The 22020-nt window shown below is 35.1% G+C and overlaps 1 protein-coding gene across 1 annotated transcript in view; it reads left to right on the top strand.

The window, feature by feature from the left end:
- Window positions 1–22020, top strand: part of DIAPH3 (diaphanous related formin 3) — a 203246-nt gene that overhangs the window by 47769 nt on the left and 133457 nt on the right. The window contains exons 15-16 of the mRNA XM_018071434.1: window positions 172–507; window positions 1470–1584. Coding sequence (XP_017926923.1) covers window positions 172–507; window positions 1470–1584 — 451 coding nt within the window. The remainder of the gene's footprint in view (window positions 1–171; window positions 508–1469; window positions 1585–22020) is intronic.

The raw sequence follows: 22020 nt of genomic DNA on the forward strand, positions 1-22020 counted from the left end.
TTACGAAATCAAAAGCATGTTGGTCTCATTGTCATTCATACTTGATTGTTCTATAAATGAAAAATGACACTGACTTTCAGCTGGCTTTCTGGATTTAATCTGTAAACAATGATTGTTATAGAATTTTGTTGATAAAAACGTGAAACTGAGTAATAATATTTTCCTTATCAGTATGGCTCTGTGCCACCTGGTTTTCTGCCATCAACATGTGGAGATGCCTCTGTTGTTCCACTGGAAGGTGCAGGACGACATCAACTTCCACCACCTCCTCCTCCACCACTGCCTTCTAATGGAGCAATTCCACCACCACCACCACCCCCTCCTCCTCCACCACTTCTGAGTGGCTTGGGAGCTCCTCTGGCTTTTGGTGGTGCTCCTCCTCCACCACCTCTACCAGGCCTGCCTGGAATACAGTGGTCCCCGCCTTCCTGTGCTTTGCCGTTCGGAATGAAGCCTAAAAAAGAATTTAGACCTGAGGTTACCATGAAAAGACTCAACTGGTCCAAGGTAGTATTGATTAATGGCAAATACTGGATGTAAAATCTGACATTGAACTTAGGGTAAATAGATTGTCAGGGGTAAGACTAGATAAGCAATCAATAAGTTAGTTAAAATTATGTAATATATGAATACTTTCTTGCCTCTGGTTTTTTATTATTTTCTGAAAACTGTATTTCATTGGTTCATCTGGGCAAGTATCCGTTGACTTTATGAGATGCCTGGAAAAGTCAGTTCTACAGTTCTAGATCAACCTTGATGCCTGCATGCTTCCAGGGTCCTAGTATGCCTTGTATTTTAGCAGACTCTTTACGTTGGATCAGTCACTGCACTGTACTGATAGCTATAGTTCCCAAACAAGTGTCTTGTATCTATCCAACCTGGACTGTGGAAAGAAGCAGTGCAGGTCTCTCAATTTGTCCTTAGTGTAAAGGTACATATGTAAATTTAATGGCTGACAAAGTATAGAGTCAGTTTGTGGGGTTTTTTTCTTCTCCATAGTGACAGGATCAAGTATACCAGGGCTATCAATCTACTGAGTTTGAAAACCATAATTATTTAGACCAAAATAAGTCAATAAAGAGATTTTCATAGTTTTATGATGTAATCAAAGCTACAGTCTAAAAAGTAAGGTACTTAATATTTAATTAAACAAACTGTGTTCAGAGGCTCTTTAAAGTTTTACCCAAGTTTTAAATCTAGACCAAAAGTAATTTGCTATATTTAGATCTTGGATAACAGAGTATGTTATCTGCATTTTTAGAATCAGTTTGTCCAAAAACACTTATTGTAAGCATTATTATTTTCAAGGAGAAATATTGACAACTCCAGAGATGAGTTGTATACCAAAAGTTCACATGTTTTACAGAGCTCTTATGTATTTAATTTGCTTTAGACTCTAGAGAGCATAGTGTCTGCATAGTATCAAAATAATTTAATTAATAAAATTTCGGTTTGTCTCTTGCTGGTAGATCAGGCCTCAGGAGATGACAGAATCCTGTTTTTGGGTTAAGGCAGAAGAGGACAAGTATGAGAATGCTGACATGCTTTGCAAATTGGAACTTACATTTTCTTGTCAAAAAAGGGGTAAGTGGTTGATGGTAATTTTCAGCCTTTGGATAGATCTTTAAAATTCTTGGACCTTAAATAAATATATGAGAAAACTTTAGAATATAACATTAATGTTCTTGTTTTTAAGTGGAATGTGTGAAGAAAAAGTTTGTAAATCCAAGACTGCTTAAAGGAGTAATATTTAACTATTTTACTTAAAGGATGGCAAAAATTGTGTTACTGTTTTGCCAGGGGACGAGGAGCAGCACAAGAGACACAGACACCAACTTTAAAGAACAGGTGTATAAACTTACTATAGTGCCAAACAGTAAAACATTACAAAAGAAGCAAAGAATTACAAAATGATTAGCATTAGCCTAATCATTACTGCAAAGAGTGTCTATAGTGATTAAAAAAGATATATCCCCAGTTACCCTTTAATACATTACCGTAATCGGTATCCAGACCCACACATCAGCTGGAGAGCCCCTGATCTCAGTGAAGGGTGGGAGAACCACTTCTGATAACTGGGAAATCCTGCTCAATGCTTAGTGAGGCTTCCATCTTTGCTGCAAAAGGGGTCCAGCTTTTATATTGTTAAGCAAACAAGCTTACATCACTGCTTAGTGAAGAAAACATCTGTCTCTCTTCTCTCCTTGCTTTTCACCCAAAGCCTGGCCAGGGCTCAGAGGAAAATCAAGGGAGTCAGTTTAGACCATTTACTGTTGAACAATGCCAGCCACCTACTTCCATGGCCTTGACCAATTTCTAAATACGGAAAGATAGATACATTTCTATCTCATTAATGAACAGATACAAATGTTCACTAATAAGGGGGTACCAATATGTCTTACTAACAAGCATACATGTTTACACAGGTGTATTGCTATCATATTACATATTTTACTAATGATTATACTAAACTTTGCTTAATAATTTAGCTTATACCATGGCTAACTATAACATTAGGTTGGAAGGTTCACCTAGAGGTCAACTCTGCCTCAGGGCCTGTTGTTCAGGCCTTAGCACTTCAGTGACCTATAGGAACACCTCACAAAAAAACCCCCCAAGAAATACTCTCAGATAATACAGACTTTTATTTAGTCACATTTGAAAAAAATATTTATAAAATTTTGTCAGAATACTTTCATAAAGTACTGCAATCTAATCTAGAGGCCAGAAGATGATGTGTTTACCCTCAGAATGCATGTTATAATTGGTGTGTTTTGGTTCCATGAAGAAGGAGAGTATTTTAGTGAATATTTTACTTTCTGATAAACCTGTATCAACATAGATTTCCTTTGATACTTGCTTAGCTTCTTCAGCTTTTAAAGCATTGTGGATGAACAAAATATTTGAAAATATTCCTAGCTTTAAACCTTTTCTCCCTTCCTAGTAGTAGGTTGTCTCAGTAATAATGTAGGTTATTCTGTCCCATATATAAAATGCCTATATTTCTACTGTTATTTCTTTACACAATTTTTTCTTCCTTCTTTTTTGATATTAGAGACTTAGTACTATGGGGCAGCCAAAGGGCTGCAGTGATTAATTTCTTTGGAAATTGAGATGGCATCATTGTATTTTTAGTGTTTTAAAAAAAAATTTAATTTGGTATTTTTATTAATGCAGTGCATGGCATTTTCAAATTTCTTCTTTTTTGGGGTATGTTCTGGTGTGTATTCTTTTGCCATAACCAAGAACTTTATTCTGCTCTTGTCAAAGCAGGCTTTTTATGCTCTCGCATTATTTCTACTGCTTTTAAGTATTATAGTTTGTTCATGTTGATTAATAATATTAAGAATATTGTACGAAGATAAAAAGGCAAGAAAACCTCACAGGCCATAGACATGTCCGCTTGAATCTATTAAAGTAAGTCCAGAACCTAATTATGGTTCCTTTATAATGTTAGGAGAATTCCCAAGAATGTTCCCTGAATTAATAGGTTGGAAGGTTTAAAAGCCACTGGGGGAAATAGTTTCTTGTGTGTAATTAAACAGTAAAATTTGGGAGACAAGATGACGTTCAGGCCAAACATGTTAATGGCTCGGAAGAGGATTGTGAGTCTCCACAGACAGCGAGAACATTAGAGTTAACGAGATTAACATCCCTCAAAATTTAACTGTACGGACTGAATACATTGTTTTGACAAAACCTAATATAACAGAGTTACTGCATCTACAGTTGCAAAGTCAGTGAGGTACACTTTTATACCAAATGTGTGTGTGTGTGGGTGATTTAAGGATGTAGTCTGCAGGGACACATTTATTTCCTTTTTTACAAGTGAGGCTTACTGCTTAATCTTTTACATTTTTAAGTTTTGAAATCTCTTTCGTCTCACATGGGTGATAAAAGTGTACCATCATCTTACTTCTTCAAAGAAAGTGGAGACACTAAAGATTTATTTAGAACAGCAAGTAGGTGTCTAAGGGGCAACATGGAACTAAATTTCATCTTTGTTCATGTGAGTGGTTTACAGAACTTTACATGAATACTTAAGCACATTAGTAGACAAGACCAGATATATCTGTATCTCTTGTTGACGGCATGAATTCTAGTAAAGAGGTCTGCAAAATAACTGCTTTTGTTCTCATGATCATGGAGAGAGGGGATACTTCTTTGTAACTTATACGTAACTTACTGTTTATAACAAAACTTACCAAAGAAATTAGAGACATCCCGTTTCCTTCACAGTCTTGAAGAGACTTAATACCAGGCTTTCTAATGTAGAATCAGCGAGCTATTCACTGTACTCAAATTGGGAACAGTCCTTGAATGTTTCTAAAGCTTTGTCTCTAAACCCAGAAAGATGAGAAATTGAAAATGATTCTGTAGTCAAATGATGACATGCAATGAATGAGCTGGTTCTACTCTGCTGAAGGGTCTGCTTATGCACTCTTTTCACTGAAATCTTTGCATAAGAAGAGGTATCTAGTTGTGGAAGCAGGGACCAGAATGTTCAATAATGCTTTAAGTGAATTTTATTCTCATTAAGTATAATCATATTGAAGTACTCAAATGTTCGGTTGTGACATTTTGCTAGCTAATGTGCCTAAAGTATTTCAGTGTTGATCTAGAAAAGTAAGTCTCATGCCTATGTAAATAGCCCATTGAGGAAATTCTGCTAGAAAAAGGAATACAGAACAGTATAGAATAGAGTTGAAGCTTTAGCAGATGTTTATATAGGAATTATAAATTATATTGATTCTGAAGGGGCATTGAAACAATTAAAAAACTGAAGATGTTATGGAGGTACGAAAGAAATACTACTGCAATAATTAAAAAGTAAAAAGTTCAAGACAATATTGCAAGAAACAAGTTAGCATTACAAACGTGGAAGTATGAAGAAAATGGGAAAACTCATTAAATTTATCTAGATAAATGTAAATGGGATGTTCTTCACAAACTCATTTTGAATCCATGAATTTCTTGCAAAGGATCCTCTAGCTAATATTGAAATGTACATTTAATTTTTTGAAAAGAAATTAGCTAAGGAGTTGGCGAGACCACTTGGAGACAACTTCAAAAGTTCAACAGGTTCAAAGAACATTAGAAAAATTCCAGGGTAAAAGGTCCAAAAGAAATAGGAAAGGATATATTTGTAGGAAAGAGCTTTCTTTTTTGGGAAGTGAGGAGAATGGATTATACAAAGTGGTAAGGCTGGCATAGTGTGTTTTCAAGTGACATCTCTTATTGCAGCTTGTGGTTCTTAATCATGGATATGTGCACCCGGTTAGTTGGAGTAGCTTCAAGCTACTATGTTTAAGACTTACAGTAGTGAAAAAAGGTAAATTTTAATATGCAATTGCTTGGTCTTGTCACCTTATAAAACAGATTAAAGTAATGAAACGTCTATAATAAATATTCTTGGTTTGTGGAGATACTTTGAAGAGTACTGGTATGGAGAAGATCATAGCACAGTAAGTTGCTGAAGTCTCTGAATAAATGTAATTAATGTAGTGAGACTCTAGTAGTTAAGCATAATGTTGGATATGTCTTCAGGATAACTCGAGAGAGAACCAGCTACATGTTTGCTTACAGTAATCCTCTGGGTGCTTGAAGAGTTTTGCCAAGGTGATTCCCATACTTGGGAGGTTGTATAGAGAAAGCAAGAAAACAACTTCTAACCAAAAAGAAATCTTTGGAAGCATTTCAATCCAAAATGACAATTTGTCTCATGTATGTAAAATATAAGAAAGGTAGTAGTTTTATGAAATGTGTGCTTTATAATTATTGTGTTGCATTTATAAATATCCTATTAATAAATTGATTTGACTCGATCCAATGACTCCTATGTTTAAAGTGTTAAAGTCCAAATGAGGATTAGAAATTGCACATCAAATATACAAGAAAGCACTTGTAAATTCTTAATTACTTTTAGCAGTATGTAGATAACTACGCTTAGTGGGAGATGGCATAAAATATTAGAAATTTACTCTTTTAGATATTGAAGGGAACTGATCTGGTAAACTCGAGAGAGAAAGATCACATGATCTCTCTGTATTTTTTTTTTATCAACTAGGACAGATTTTCATCCTAATCTTATTGGAGATGGCAGTGTCTGATCCCATCACACCAGAGCTCCTGCCAGACTTGATTATTTAGAAATAAAGCACTTCTGTGGGAGTACTATCTCTGTTGGCACTTGTCTTGAAAAGGTCAATATAGTTCTAATTTTTTTCTTTTTTTTTTCTCCTGTATACTCTAAGAAAAATCATCAAGACCTAAGCTGCTATAGTGCCAACTAAGTCTCAAATATTTTAAACCAGAAAAGAGAGTAAATGCTAGCAAGAAGATCAAATTAACAATATAAATCACTTTAGTGCTGTATTTGACCTGGCACAGTCTATCTAGCCATAAGCAAGAGAACTTGCAATCATCCACCTAAGGATTAGGTGGAGCCCAGTATCCTCATACTTTCCTCCTCTGGAGGAGGGTTTATCAGCAGTAGTTCCAAACAGTACTCCTTGTAGAATCTTATTATTACAAAGCTGTCAGACTGCCAACAATATATTTGAATAACTTCTGCTATAATACAGCACCAAGTAACCTGAATTACCTTTTAATGGAACTGCGAGCAAGTAGAAGTAAAGCCTGCTATGTGTTTTAAGTTTGGCTGCCTTGCAGTATCACCTGAACTACCCCTGAAAGCAAAATAATTTGAAAAGGTTTGTCCACATAAAATGAAAAAAGAAAAAAAAAGTTTCTTTCTGAAGATAGCAGTAATAAGTTCTGACCGTTTGCAAGAAACAGCAACCAAGTGGTATCTTGCAACTTCAGTCCATCATCTTTGCATGGAGGGAATGGATGGTATATTTAGTGTTGCACTGGTAGTAACTATATTAGTTGTTTCTATTCTCTGCAAATAGAATATCTGCTCTTATTCTTTTTAGATATTTGTATCAAATCATATTTGTCATGTAGAGAATGATACATAAGAATCAGTCACTGACTATACTTCTGTTGTGCATTGAGCTTGGCTCACTGCCAGATGGCCATCCAACTGCTCTTTGACAAAATAGAAAAGTTTGTGTGTCGAATTAAAACAGGGAGATCACTTACCAATTACTGTCACGGCTAAAAAGACCCAATTTAGGGAAAATTAATTGAACATACTTAATTTATTTTTTCTAATGTCCTATCATGGATAGGAGAAACCTTCAGTTGTTCAGACTGTTAAATGTATTTGAAGAAGTAGAATGTGAGTAACTCCTAAAACCTGACTTTCATCTCCAGATAACTCCACGAATGTGTGGCAAACAAAAAATGGAAAACCCAAAGATGACATTAGCATGCCAGTGGTTAAAATAGTCTGACAATAGCATTTGTTTTGTAGTTTGATTCTTTTTGAAGCTAAAAACTGTGGTATCCTTTCCCCTTTAGTCTGCTTCTTTGACAATTTCCTAGGATGAAATCTCCCATGAATTAATTGTTAATTATGAATTATTGAATGACTGTGACATCAGTGCCCTAATCTGTGTCAGAATCATCAGTAAATCAGATCATTCTTCTGATAGGACTGTAGGAAAGAGGCAGTCTATCAGGAGATGTTGTAAATAGTATTAGAAAAACTTCTGTTACCAGATAGGGTGCTTTGATTTTTTTTTCAGCTAGGAAATAGTTGTCAGATAGTGAAAGGATATTACTGAAGAGTTTGTTACAGCACGTATAAGCATCTACCTAAGCAGAGTATTATGATACCTTAAGTTTAAATTATTTTAAATTTATTTTTTCTTTATGATAGAGTTGCAGTATATGCTATTATTAGGTGACTGTTTCTCACCTTCTACACACAGACTATTGTTTCCTGTCAGCTCCAAAACAGATTGAGTGAAGTGCCTGGACAGAGTAGTTCTTTTAGTTCACCTTTACCTTTTTCTTTCAAACACCTAATTCCTTTCTTTTTTTTTTTTTCTGTTAATCACTGATTTCTACACAAAATGCAATATCAGTCTGCAGTGATTTCATGTTTGATGAAAATATGACAGTATATTCAGGCTAACAAAAGCACTGTGCTCCCATATCTCAACACTGGTAGAGAAAGCCTTTGAAGGCTTTATGTCTTAGAAGCAATGAGTATTCCCTTATTGATATCTACTAGAGAATGTTTTCACAGTGTGAATAACTAAGATTTTAGAGGAGATGGATATTATTTTCATGTATTGAGGCACTAAAAAAAGTCTGATCAGTTTCTTAAGTCCTAAACCATAAACACCAATGGAATAGAAAAGCAGGTTTGGAACTTAAAATGCAAGTTAAAAAAGGTCATCACAGTGCCCTTGCTCAGTCTAATAATTTTGTTTATTTAATGGAAAATACTCATTTTAAGAGCTTAAATATGATTGTCCCTATACTAGCAAGGATCCTGCACTAATTAATTTGCTAGCGTGTGTATCACACGGGAGGTATAAAACTCTATACACCTGCTACAAACCTATTTTCATGGGGTTTTACCTCCTTTGTAGTTTTACTGTGTTTATGCACTAAGTGCTTTTGATGAATTTCTAATCTAACATTGCAAGCATTTATATCTGACTAAAGGTAACACTATGTTTGAGTGTAATAAAATCTTCATTACAACACTGCTTTCATTGTAGCCTTTTTTTATTGTGAGCCGAGAAAAATAATTTGCTTGCAAGAAATGTTTCACAAACCTTCTTTGGCAAACCTTCAAAGTCACTGTTGATGAAAATTATTAGCATTTAAATTTCCATAAGCACTAGTTTTCATCCTCTAAAAAATCTACCATTTAGTTTTTCACTGAATGGCATGTTTCAGAGAAAATTCATTTCAAGGACAATTCATTTGTGAAAAACAAACAAAAAAAAATCAAGAAGATTATATGTTAATGGAGCAGTGATGTCCAATTAGGCAGCTGTTAGACAGTACTTGGGTAGACACTGGTATGCCATGCAGACTTTAGCAGTGTTTTTGGCAGAGTCTTGGGTTCTGTTTACAATTGATCTGGTTCAGCTGGAACAATATTTTAGTTTATTCATATGCAAAAAGTGGTTAGACATTTTCTTTCCTTACTCATTAAGATTATATACTCTTCTTTACCAACTAACTTCATGTAAATATGACCTGGCCTTATCTAATACATAATTTATTTCTGTAAGTAAAGTAGGGTCATATTTAAAAAACAGTAAGTTGAGTGCTTCATGTGAACGATTGTGAAACAAACTTCCATTGTGGGTTGCTATTTTCCTCTGTGTGATCTCAACGTGATGAATTTCTCATACATTTTCTTCATTCTAAATAGATTTTTCTAGTCTCTAAATGTCTTGCCTTGGTAGTTTCCTAATAGATGTTTTTAACAGGGCTCTTTCAATATGTTTTATGAAACAAGCATCCCCATAAAGGACATGCATATTGTGAAAGTCTCGTAGATGGTGTCCTCCCCCTTTAAGAGCAATCAGGTTCTGAAGGTTACATAATAATTGAGAGAATTTAATTGATCTGAAATTGTAGGATTTTTTGGGGAGGTTAAATCAGAGCTTTAACAAAATTTTCTTTTTTACATAGGATATAATTCTGAAAACTTACCTAGTAGGGCAGGATGTGTTTGCAGTCTTGTTGTTGCCTGGCACATTAGTTAAATATTTACAGTGAAATGGTAGTTGTGTTTTCAGATACATTCTTCTTGTGCATCAGTTTGTTGCTTTCAATGTCATTTAAATTTAAGAGAATGAAAGCACTGGACAGCATATTCCGTAGCTTTTAACAACTTTATATTTCTGTTTTATGGCTTTGCTGCCCCACTTTTCCTATTTTTACAAGTTAGTGGGACTCTACTTTTCTTTTTAACTCACGAGGTAGTTCTTCTACAACCTCACTCACCTCTATCATCACCTGAGTAATGAAACTTAGAAATTTTATCTGCTCTATTACTCAGCTTAACAGTTGTAAAGACTAAATGTTTCCTGCTGTGCAGTCTGACTTGTCCTTTGATATAGAAATGCCTTTTTCCAAAATTGTAAATGCATATGTATAGCTGGCAAGGGTAACAAGCTAGAAAGAGACTGCTTAGGGTGACTGCTTATCTTTACAGTTCTTAGACTATGTGGTGTAATGTCTTGTGGCATTTAAAATTTGACTGCAATGTAATTGATATCTGTGAAGCAGAATTTTGGGGTTTGTTGCTCGCATTTCAGTGTAAGATCTTGAGAAGTATTGGGTCATCTATTCGAAAAAGTGGGAAGATAGAAAAAGCAAGTCAGTACTCAGCAAGATTGTTTGAATGAAAACTGCTGCCAAAGCTGACAAAATAGAAGGTAGATATGGAGCTGGATTGCATGAAGAGAAGACTGGGATCCAAGGCACAGTTGCATATTGCAGGAAAAATCTTGGTAGGTAATGCTGGTGTGAAAAGAAACAAACGTGGATAGATGTAGCTAAAACCAAACCAGGCTAGATCATCTTAGCTGCAAAAAGCCAAAAGAGAAAGTTTATTTTCAGTACTAATCTGGTAGTATGAATTGCTCTTTTATTGCTCTGTAGAAGAGAAACAGTAGTGATAAATGGAGGACTGTACTTGGTCAAACCTGAAAAAGGGGATGATAGAATCCATTTGCTGCTACCAGTTGACTCTCAGAATGCACCTCGTTAGTCTTCCATATTCAGCAGAATAATGGGAGAGGTAGTGAGCAAGTGGGGTTAAATGGCCAGATAAGCTGAGCTGTGCAGGTGCATTCTTTATAATAAATAAAAAGAATTTCAACCACTTGAACAAAAATAGGTTTTTGAGAACAGGATACTCATATGCACTGGAAGTAAACAGTTCTGATCTTCAGGTTACTGTTGCTGAGAACCTGGGAGTACAGACCAAAACTCAAAGTATTAAGCATATTTGTGACTAAATAAAAGCATTCCTGAAAGTACAGTGGCAAAAATAAGTCAGTATGAAAAGAGTTAGAGAAATTAAGCACAAAGTGTTTCTTGTGTCAAGGAGCTAATGTCCCTCTGATTTGTCAAGAAAATAACATGATTCATTTTGCTAGAACTCATGCCTACCTTTAGGGTGAAATGGAAATTATATTACGCTTAATTTCCTTAAAAATAATAACAAAAAATTGCTTAATTCATACCACTCTTAGTGTTTGTTCTGGACTGTCTATACAGCTCTTGGTACTTAGGAGACTCCAGTCTCTGAAGCTAAGGCTTATTCTTTGATCAGCAGTTGGATTTCTTTGTTTACTCAGGGAAATATTTCAGTCTTCGGGGGGGAAGTTATATAGATTTAATCAAATTCTGCTGCAAGAACCACATTTACAGATAATGATATTCAAGTCTAATAGAATAAATACTTTGTTACTGTTTACTAGTAGAACTACTAAATCATTTTTATGCATATGACATTAGACTAATTCCTCAAAAGTCAGCAAGGTCTAGTGACTAGGTAGTCAACTATTATGCATATGTGAATGTAACAGGAAGAGAGGGATAAAATCTTATTCTACAGCACTTAGAGATGTTAATTAATCAATATAGAAAAGATTCAAACTGGTTCAAAGCAAACTTATTTTTTGTCTTTATCCAACATTTAAAAATTTGTGGCTAATACAAAGATATGTGACCAGATAGTAAAGAAATACTATTATTACTGTTCTTGTATGATAAATTATATTTTTCTCCATAAAAGATGTGTGAAATAACCAAATCTGCATACTAAACTGATTATGCAGAATCCCTATTATAAAATCTACATCATCTTCAGTCTCACAGAACTATAGCACAGACTTGGAAGAGCAGGAAATCAAGCAGCTTTAATTATAGAAGTTTTGTTTGCATGAATTACTGAAGGAATGAGATGATTTCTGGACAGAGGTTTAAATGCATGCTAATGAGAAAGTCTTTTAATATTTAGCCTAAAACTACATTCACAGTATTTGTCTGATATGCCACCTTTGGCACCTTGTTAGACTATCAAATGCCTATTTTTCATGCAGAAATACCTATCCTTTTTAACATAAGATAATTTGCAGTGAAGTTACACTCAGTTTATAGTGTGATGTGGTATTAATGTGTTCTCTAGCCAATAAAAACAGGAATTGACTTGCAATTCCATTGTTGCTGTCGTTTAGTTTCTGTCAAATAGTGTGTGAGATACAACAGCGTTTCAGTGAGAATGAATGCTGCAGTTCTCTCCCACTTGCTTTTTAATAAAATATTCTGAAATGCTGAATATTCTCAAAGCTTGCTTGCAGCGGATGCTTTCCCAGTTTCAGTCTCTTTGTCTGTTTACAGTTGGCTGATCACTTCATTCCTTAATGTACCACAAGAGTGTCTCATAGTACAGTAAATGATCTGTGTTACTGAATAGGTATTACAGATTTGGTGAAAGAGGAGAGAAAACTCTAAGAAATACAAACGTTGGAAGTAATGTCAATTGTACATCTGTAGTAATGCTGAAGAAATATGATTCTATAATTGGAGGATGCATAGGTATGCTTTCAATTGAAGACTCTTTTGCACTTTTTTGGAAAAGTGAAGTCAGTGTTAATTCCTGCAAGATTTGTTTTCGGTGAAATTAGCAAGTGGCATCTTGTAACCCAGAACTAAATTGCTTCATTGATTCCTGTTTGTGTCATTTTTAGTATTTGTCTTCTGTATTAGGAAGAGCTTTTAGCAGAATAATTTAAATTAAAGAAAGTGGTAGCATTTTCTTTGCTATTTATATAGAATAGTACTCTGAATATTAAATTTTTGAGTATATTTAAATATTGCTAAGTACTTAGGCTGTGAATTAATGGAAAAAATTCTTTTGTGGGTTAGAAATCATGTACCTAAATTACAAAAATTTCCTTCACTCTTTATATTTTTCCTTGTAGTAGTGATTAAAAGCTTTTAATGTACAAATTGTGAAATACTGTGCTAAGATTAGAACACTGATATGTTCTTGGAAAATTGTACTACATATTACCATGTAGTCTTCAGTTACACTCTCCAGTCCTGAGGAAAAGTTAAGGTAATTTACACATGTTTGGTGTGCATCCTGTTTAACGCCTTGTTGAAATTGGAACTTTTTTGTCTCTAAATAATGTATATATTAAAACTAAACAAATGGACTTTATTTCTGATTTGAAATAAATCCTGATATCCTAGTTTCACAGTTGAGGACTACATGCCTCTTTACATTTTATTTTACTACACATCTCATGCCACTGAATACAAGTAAATAGCATGTGCCTTTTCGTAGAGTTTATTTGGCTCTAACTTAAGTGCACTCATGAAAAATATGCTTTAAAATACGAGGAAACTTATGCAAAGGGAAAGTACAGAATATAGGCAAACATGAAAAGCAATGAAGTTTCTTGAAAGGATTTTTACCAGATGGTTTTGTGGTGCTGAATACAAATGAAGATAAGCAGTAGCTGGGAAAGTCACATGAATATAGTATCTAGTATAGATTATAATTTTTTTTAATGTAGATTTCTGGGAAGTGATAGGAGAAGGCAGGGACTATTTGCACAAAACCAACTTGTGGATGTATGACAGCACTGCTAGGTTAAATTTCCTTTGAGAATGATATACATGCTTTTTGTTTCAACAACTTAGTTCTGGCACTGCAGTATAGGAGACTTGCAATAATCAAGCATGTTTTACTGGTTTTAGTATATCAATGATATTTCACAGTGATTTATTTGGAGAAAAAAAGAAGCTGCTTGCATCTTTCAAGAAGTTGGATAGGTGCATTACTATCAGAAGCAGCACTGATAACACTCTATATTACTCTTCCCTTTTTTTGTTTTATTCTTTTTAAAATCTAGAAAGAACAGATGTCGTTTACTGTAATTAACCATGTCAACCTAAAAACCTCCCCCTGTTTTACATTCAGATATACATTGATAAGTATATCAATATAAATTAATCATGATAGTTATAATGACTTGTTTCCCTTATAGGTTGCTATAGAAAAATATTGGTTTATGGTATTTAATAAGTCTTTACAATAAGGAGCTACGGCTCTTATTTACTGAGCATTGCATATGAGATTCCTTGTATCCCTAAGGAAAGAAAACAATCTGGTATCTGAATAATCTGGTGTCTAGAGGTATGTGATACAATTTCCTTGTACTATAGACACCTTCATGAGTATGTTATGTATAAAACCATTTTAGCTGTTATAGTTTCTGATAAATGGACTTGTTTGGCTTTGTTAGTGTTCTTCTCTTTCAAGGCTTTCGTCAAGAGAAACAGAACTTTAATTGACAGTGTATAAGGTCATAAAATTAAATAAATGATCATTGACTCATTTCGTATGTTTTTCTCAGTAATTTTTATTAGATTTTTTTCTGTATTAGACCTATCTGTCCAAAATCAATAGTTAAATTGGGCACTCTTCTGAACAGCCTTGAATAATTGGCTTATTACAGTGTATATTAAAGCATATAATCTAAATGAAGGTATGCTCCATTTACCTTCACTTGCAGTCTCATCATGGCTTGAGACTATGAGAGTTAAGTGTTTAGTATGATGAGTACACAGATTCTTAACAGTATAACTTACGAACTTAGACAGAACACTCTGTAATAATGTGATCTTTTGCTTGCCACACAATGCATTGAAGCTTCTAAGGCCTCATTTACTATTCCTAGTGTCTTCAACCACTGTTAATGTACTGGGCAACCTTTAAATGTGTCTAAAGAGATCTTACAATTAGATGTAAACTGTAGAGTGCTAAGTAGAAACTTCCTAAACTAGAATATATTAATGCATGCAATTGTATCCAGCTTGAGTGTATGAGATCAGTCAGATCTGTTGGCCTATAGAAGATTTGTAGTAATAACTTCCGTTTCTGATAAAAAACAAACAACCCCCTCCTAAATGACCTGCCTCTCCTTGCTCTCTGGAACACTTAATCTCTTTCACTAGTTAATTTTCTAATGATTTTTAAAGATATGCTTTGGAAGTAAGTTGAAATTTTTTATCAGACATTTTGGCAAAAATTAATACAGAAATACTTAATATTAATTTCTGATGTTTATGAGCTTAAGCCAGCATTAATTGTATGAACCGGCATCTAATTTTAAAACAAACAAACAAAAAAGCCACTACAGAAATACAGCCAATAGCTAAAATGTGAATTTCCTTCCATTCTTGCCTTACATTTGTCGGGTTAAACCAAAACAAAACAGTGTGTTTGCCATCCATCTGTCGTGTGTATATCAAATGCTGTATTGTAGAGACTGCAAAAGATTTCATGTGCAGATGCATCAGGCATTGTTAAAAGGGAAATGGGTGGGATTTAGGATGAATAAACACTGATTGCCATATGGAGAGAACTTTATGATAATAGCATGGTGGTTGGTTGCTTCAAGTGCATTTATGATTTTACCAGTTACTCTCTTGCTGATATCTCTCAGCATCATATTGCTTCTGAAAGAGTGTTATTTATGCTGTTAAACTCCAGGATGCTGTTCCAGGTAACCGATGGTGTATGAGTAGAGCACAGTATGAAAGCCTGTATAAACAACTGTTAGGGAGGGAGATTGCTTGTCAGTAATTGGAGTCAATTGAGGCATGTTATTTATGTGTATGTATGTAACTTTTTCTATTTTGAATATACAAGGATGAATGTAAAGCTCATGCACCCCATTTGTATGGAAACATCTCCTCCTTTTGGGAAGAACATGTAGAAAGGAACATGGTGACGGTATATACCTTGAGAAATGGCAGTGGCTCAACTACTATGGTATACTTGTGCCCTTACACTAGCAATTATAATTGCTGTGTTTCTCAGTGCTACCTTTGTAAGCTAGATGCTACAAAAAACAACTGATAAATTACTGATTTTAAACTGTACCTGAAATCTTTCCTGCCTCCTGAAAGCTGCTTGCTACTAGTTGTTTTATGCAGAAAACTAGGTCTTGTGCTACCTTTCTTTATTTTTGTCTGTTTTTGATGATACTTGTCCAGCATTCTGTTTGGAATAGACATAGTAGTCTGTCTCCACGCTATCATTATGTGTGGTCTTTACTAACGCAGTGGAAAATTTTAATTTAAGTCAGTCTTTTTAATTGAAAAAATATTTTTTTTTTCCTTAGACAACTCTCTTCTGTTACTGCAGTCCATGTTTCAACTTATTCCAAAGTGAAGAATTTGGGCAGGATATTGGTTTTGAATGGACCTTCAATGCAATTTTTTTTCTGCATCTGAAGTCAGAGTTGCTACAGAAAATCTGCTTTCCTTTTTACAGATTTTTTTTATCACTAATTTTTTTTATCCTAGTAGAAAGAGTTACTAATTTCTGGTGTAGTAATTTCAGATATATCTCTGAAAAAAAAATTTTTATCATTTTATCATGAAGGCAGCCTTCTAACTGTGAATGATTTTTAAGAAATAATGTTTCTCCAGATATGGAGATTTTTCTGTTCCTGAAATGGAACACTTTAATTTCAACAACTTCCTCACAAACTAGAGATAAATGTAGAGGAAGTTATCCTCTGAATTCCAAAAGGTTGAATTTTGGGGCAGGAAAAGCAACAGATAATGCATCACTGAGGTGATTTTTGTAGAAGAGGTAGGGAACATTTTCAGCACAGTTTGTTAAGAGAGTTGGACATTTGAAAGATTTTTTTTAACATTATTTTGTAAGTAATCTTGTTAGGTTTTGTGGTTTATTTGCATTATAATAACAATAATGTGTAATAGGTAGATATATAGTATTCTGTTGCAGAAAGGCAGATATATGTTGGATTTTTTCAGTGATACATCCTTTTTCAATTATAGCAAATCATACTTGGAATTTTGGGGAAGACTGGAAGATTAGGGGATAGCTGTTTTCTTCACCCCAGAGAAAGAACAATATTAAGAAAACTAAGAGCTCTATTTTCCTGTAGCTTGTTATGAAATGCAACTGTACAACTATATATGTGATTGTTTTCCTTTGTGGTTTGTTTTAACATTGTGTACTTGATCTGAATTATGTTGTTATATTCCTAAATATGACACTGATCTTCTTGCAGAGGAGTTTGGTAAAGTTATCAGATAGTTTTGTAAAGGTGGTTTGTGATTTGGGAGTTGTATAAATAATTCCTGTTATGTTATTTATTAGTGTTAAACTTATTGAATGACAAGCTAAGCTTCAATTTACATCACGTGACAATTTGATTAATACTACATCTCTTATGCTGTGAGCTCACATATTTTAGTATTTGTCATGTGTTCTGGAGAAATTTCTGTCTTAGAAAATACAATACACCTGGGTCATTAAAGCCTAAAATATGTTAGGATTTCTGTAGTTGCTAATGAAATGTCTTGAAAGCTGCTGGACAGGACAGATGACTTTTAAAACTAATTGTAATTCACTGAGGCACCCTATAATCTATAAGAAAGTTCACCTCTACACTGTTCCTGTCCAGTTGTTGTCTCAAACAATTATCAGCAAGTTATTGCTCTGATATGAGCCACGACATGCTTGAAAGTGAGATGAAAAAAATTAATGAGGGTGCATGAATGCTGGTTAAGTAGATACAGTTATGCTCTCCACATTCTCCACTATGACTGTTGAGATTGAGGCAATGTACTCTGAGACCACACAAACAAATACACTGATTGACAACTCTTGATTTAGCAGGGAAGAATGTTGGCTAAAGCCACATTTTGTTTCCGTGTAATGCTTGAGGCGCTTGTGCACATAAGGACCTTGAATTTAACTTATAAAGTGTAGCAGTACTGTTTTTTTCTTTATTCAATTATATAAATCCATTTCATTGCTTTTATTATAGTAAATAGTATATAGTTTTTAGTGATGATTGCAAGGGAATCATGCATCATTTACTGGTTATAGCAAGGGAATACTGAGGGGATTTATATTTATTTTTACTGGGAAAAAAAGACTTAACACCTTTTCTGTAAGTTAATTTCAAAAATGACAAAGGACTTTGTTTTGTAGATTCATTTGCTCATTATCAATGATATGCAGAAACACTGAACAGTTTTTCTACAAAATTATAATCAATGATAGAGAGGTAGATGAAAAAAAATGGGACCAAGGCGTGTATCATATTCAGCATATAAAAGTAAATTATGCTAGACTGTTGATAAAATTTTATTTCTTTTGAGAAGGTGACAGTTTTTCTAAGCAAAATAAATATGATAGACTTAACCTCTGGGCCGCAGTAGGATTGCCACTATGCCAATATTAATGAAAAGTGGGATTAGCTGCAGACTCATAAAACAGGTAAATTGAGGAGGATGTGAGGAATATTGAAAAAGGATACACTGGACTATGAGGCTATTAGTAGAGTTTCTGAAGGATCAGTTTTGGGAATAATTATTTATTAAATAGTCTCAATGATTTGTTGCATATGTTAAGAAAAGGCCTAACTTTATGATGGCAGAGTTTGGATGCATTCTCAAGTTGAAAGAGGGTAGGATGTTACAGAAGCTGGATGAGTAGAAGAAAGACAAATTTGTGAACAAAGCCACATACTTAAGTATGATTGGGAAATTTTGCTGTTACTTTTAAGCCCCATTAATTCTGAAGGAACTTGTTCTAGTTAAGTGCATTTCAAGTAATGTCAGAATATTTATACCACATATATGATATACAAAATCAGAACCATAGGATTTCTTTCATACAAACCTTTAACTGTAACTTTTGTTTGTATTTAAACAGAAATTTTGGCACATAACAAAGAAATTTTAATATGTTCAATCCTTTGTTCACATTGCTAAATGCTACTGTATTTGCCTCACTGGTATTTAACAGCATGCTATTTAGTCCCCAGCCTGTGTCTAATCATGGCAGGGGCAATACAGAGAGAAGGATAGGAAGAACAACAGTTGCCTTTATGGTAAAGTTTTGTAGCAGTCACTAAAGTTTCTTACTAACTTTGTGTAGCCTTGCTAACATTCATCTGCTAAGAGTTGATGATGGAGATCTCCAGTAGTTGACTGAGTACTTACAAGATGACAGAGTATTGGTGGTGTTTGAGAATGAAGAGTGTAGGTGTACCTATGTCAGAAGAAAGCAAAGAAACCTGGTGATTAATCATCTGAGAAAGAAGCAGTCTGAAATAAACTAACGCTTATCCAGTCCAATCAGATACATTTGGTATTGTCTAAGAGCATGGCATAGAACTTGCTTTCCGTTGTAGTCAGGGAAGCAGAACCTAAGAACTGCAGGTGCTTATGCCTGAAATTCAACAGCATAAAGAAAAACTTTAGGTTTGTGCTAGAATCTCTGATTTTTATTTCAGTTTGTGTACATATGTGTGTTTTTATGTATGTATGTATCAACTGTTTACTGAAAAAATAAATAAAGGCAAGGAAAAAGAGCAGAACAAATCCTTGATTTCACAGAGTTGTTTCCAGTAGGGAAACATTGTTGTTAATGTGTTTACAAGCTACGCTTTGTATTGTGACTTTCGGTTCTACTGTCCCAGACTCAAGACAGATTAAATCACAGATGCATAGAAGCTGCTGGTATAGCCAGGTGTAGAGAATAAATGGATTAGAAATCTTTAATTAAAAAAGCAAAGATTGTGTTGTAGGGCTGAGCTGTTTTCTTATTCTCTAGGAAGACTGTTAGAAAGGGTAACGAATTATTTCAACCACGAGAAATAAGTAAAAACTAGTTGCGAATAAATTTAAACTGCAGATTGGTTCTGGACAACTAGATCAGAGAGGTTCAGGCACACTTACCTTGTGAATGAATCTTTAAGAGAAAGAGCTCAATATTTTGAAGGTAGACTTACAAAAATAAGAAAATTTGTATGTTGTGCTTTGCTATAGCAGTGACCTGGACTTTGGACCATGAGTTCCTATTTTACATTTATTAGATAACTAAGTAGTTAGTATTATTGTTGCAAAAATTTACAAGTAAGGGATAGATTTGAATTCCTTTGTTTTCTCTCCCCCGTCCCCATACATCACATAAGGTAAATGTTTATGAGCAGCAGGTTTATCCAGGGGTGTGTGAGGCAGAGGATGGGCCGCAGATTGCAGGATGAGAAATCCCCAGTGATTTGTCTGATTTTTGGCTTGCCTCTCAGATTTCCCAGCTCCCCAGGGATTGTAGCAAGGAGTAAGCAGTCTTACACTGAAGGTTCAAACCCCAGCATTTGACTTGCAAGGCCACTGCTACCTTCAGGTTGCCATTCAGCATAATGTCATCATCCTGGAGATCTGGAGATACTTGCACTGCCTGGTTGTATACCAGTATCTGATGTCTTAGGTTGGTAGAAGTGACCCATCCTGATCTCCAGGCATACTTCAGGTGCTTTGAGGTACTTCAGGGGCTGATATGGGAGTGCTATTTATTCTCTCTGATGTCCTTGGTCTCCTGCAGCCTGGGTAAGTCCGCTGCTGACCATGGATTCCTCATTCAGTTTCAATCAGGATACACCAACTCCTTCCTAGTAATCCCAGTTTGCTATTCTCTCCCATCCTTCTAATTTAATGTGATAGCCAATTTTGTGAATTTGTTCTATGCCATATTTCAGTGTCAGGCAAATCTGGTGCTGCTAGTTGGGAGGAGTTCAATTCTCTTTCTTGTTTAATACTGGTGTTTCCATGGGTGTATAGGGAAGTGGCACAACTGAAAACTAGCTTCTACAGATAAAGGTAGTGTCAGGAAAATGGTGGACAGCTTTTTTCAGATGCAGTGCAATCTTCTGCTCAACTGGGATCATGGAATGGTGCTCTTTGAGCAACAGGGCAGATGCATTGGTTCACTGATGCTGAAGGTAAGAGGCCTGACTGGTTTCTTCTACCCCGCACCTGGTTATATGGTCTGCCCCACTCTGGTGCTCGTTTATTAGTCCACAAGTTGATTAAACTTGCTACTTTGATTACAAACTTTTTTTCCCCTTGATAATTTTTCTGACATTTTTATGAGTTCTAGTTTTTAAAGTATGTTGATTGTTATGCTGGTTTTTTCATAAATTCTAAGAATATGCAACTAGGAGAAAAACTGAGTGTCTGAGGGAAGGAATTAACTCCCGTCTATTACCAGCAGTGCTCAGCTATGTCTTTATACTGTGATTTGTGGAATCATAGAATAGTTGGGGTTGGAAGGGACCTTTAAACGCCATCTGATCCAACCCATCTGCAATAAGCAGGGACATCTTCCATGAGATCAGATTGCTCAGAGCCCCATCCAGCCTGACCTTCAATGTTTCCAGGGATGAGGCATCCACCTCTGAGCAGCCTGTTTCAGTGTTTCACCACCTTTATTGTAAAAAATTTTCATCTGTATATCTAGTCTAAATCAACCCTCTTTTAATCCTAGGTTAAAGCCCTTGTCCTGTCACAACAGGAGTTGTGACAGTCTCTCTGAACCCTTCTCTTCTCCAGGCTAAACAACCCCAGCTCTTTCAGCCTGTCTTCACAGGAGAAGCGTTCCAGCTCTCTGATCATTTTTATGTCCCTTCTCTGGGCCCACTCAAACAGGTGCCTGTCTCTGTGCTGAGGACCCCAGAGCTGATGCAGTACTCCAGGTGGGGTCTCACGCGACAGAATAGAGGGGCAAAATCACCTCCCTTGGCCTGCTGGTTGCACTTCATTTGATGCACCTTAGGATACGGTTGTCTTTCTGGGCTAGAAGTGCACGCTGCCAACTTGTCCAGTCTTTCATCCACCAACACCCCCAAACCCTTTTCCAAAGGTGAAAAAATTTGGATTAGTCTATGTTCAAAACTCAAGCTCTGAAAACATCTGTATTAAATTGAAAGTTAAGATTATGAAGAAACAATTTTGACAGTGTAGTGAATTAAGGTATAAAAAGGAAAAAGATACTTCTACTTATTCCTGTAAATCAATAATTATAAATACTAACGGTTTGAAAACTTGCACAGTAGGAACAACTGAAAATAGCTTGTATGTTGAACTTTGGTCTAGAAACGTGTCATTGTCCAGCTTCTAGAAGCTACTTAGTGAAGCTGAAAGAGCTTTGAGATCAAACAAAGTAGTGAATTGTTCATTGAGAGATTAAAATAAAAGTTTTACTAGTAGTCTTACCTGAAAACA

Source organism: Manacus vitellinus, unplaced genomic scaffold (genome assembly GCF_001715985.3).
Source record: "Manacus vitellinus isolate BGI_N305 unplaced genomic scaffold, ASM171598v3 scaffold_2_pilon, whole genome shotgun sequence".
Taxonomy (NCBI): Eukaryota; Metazoa; Chordata; class Aves; order Passeriformes; family Pipridae; genus Manacus; species Manacus vitellinus.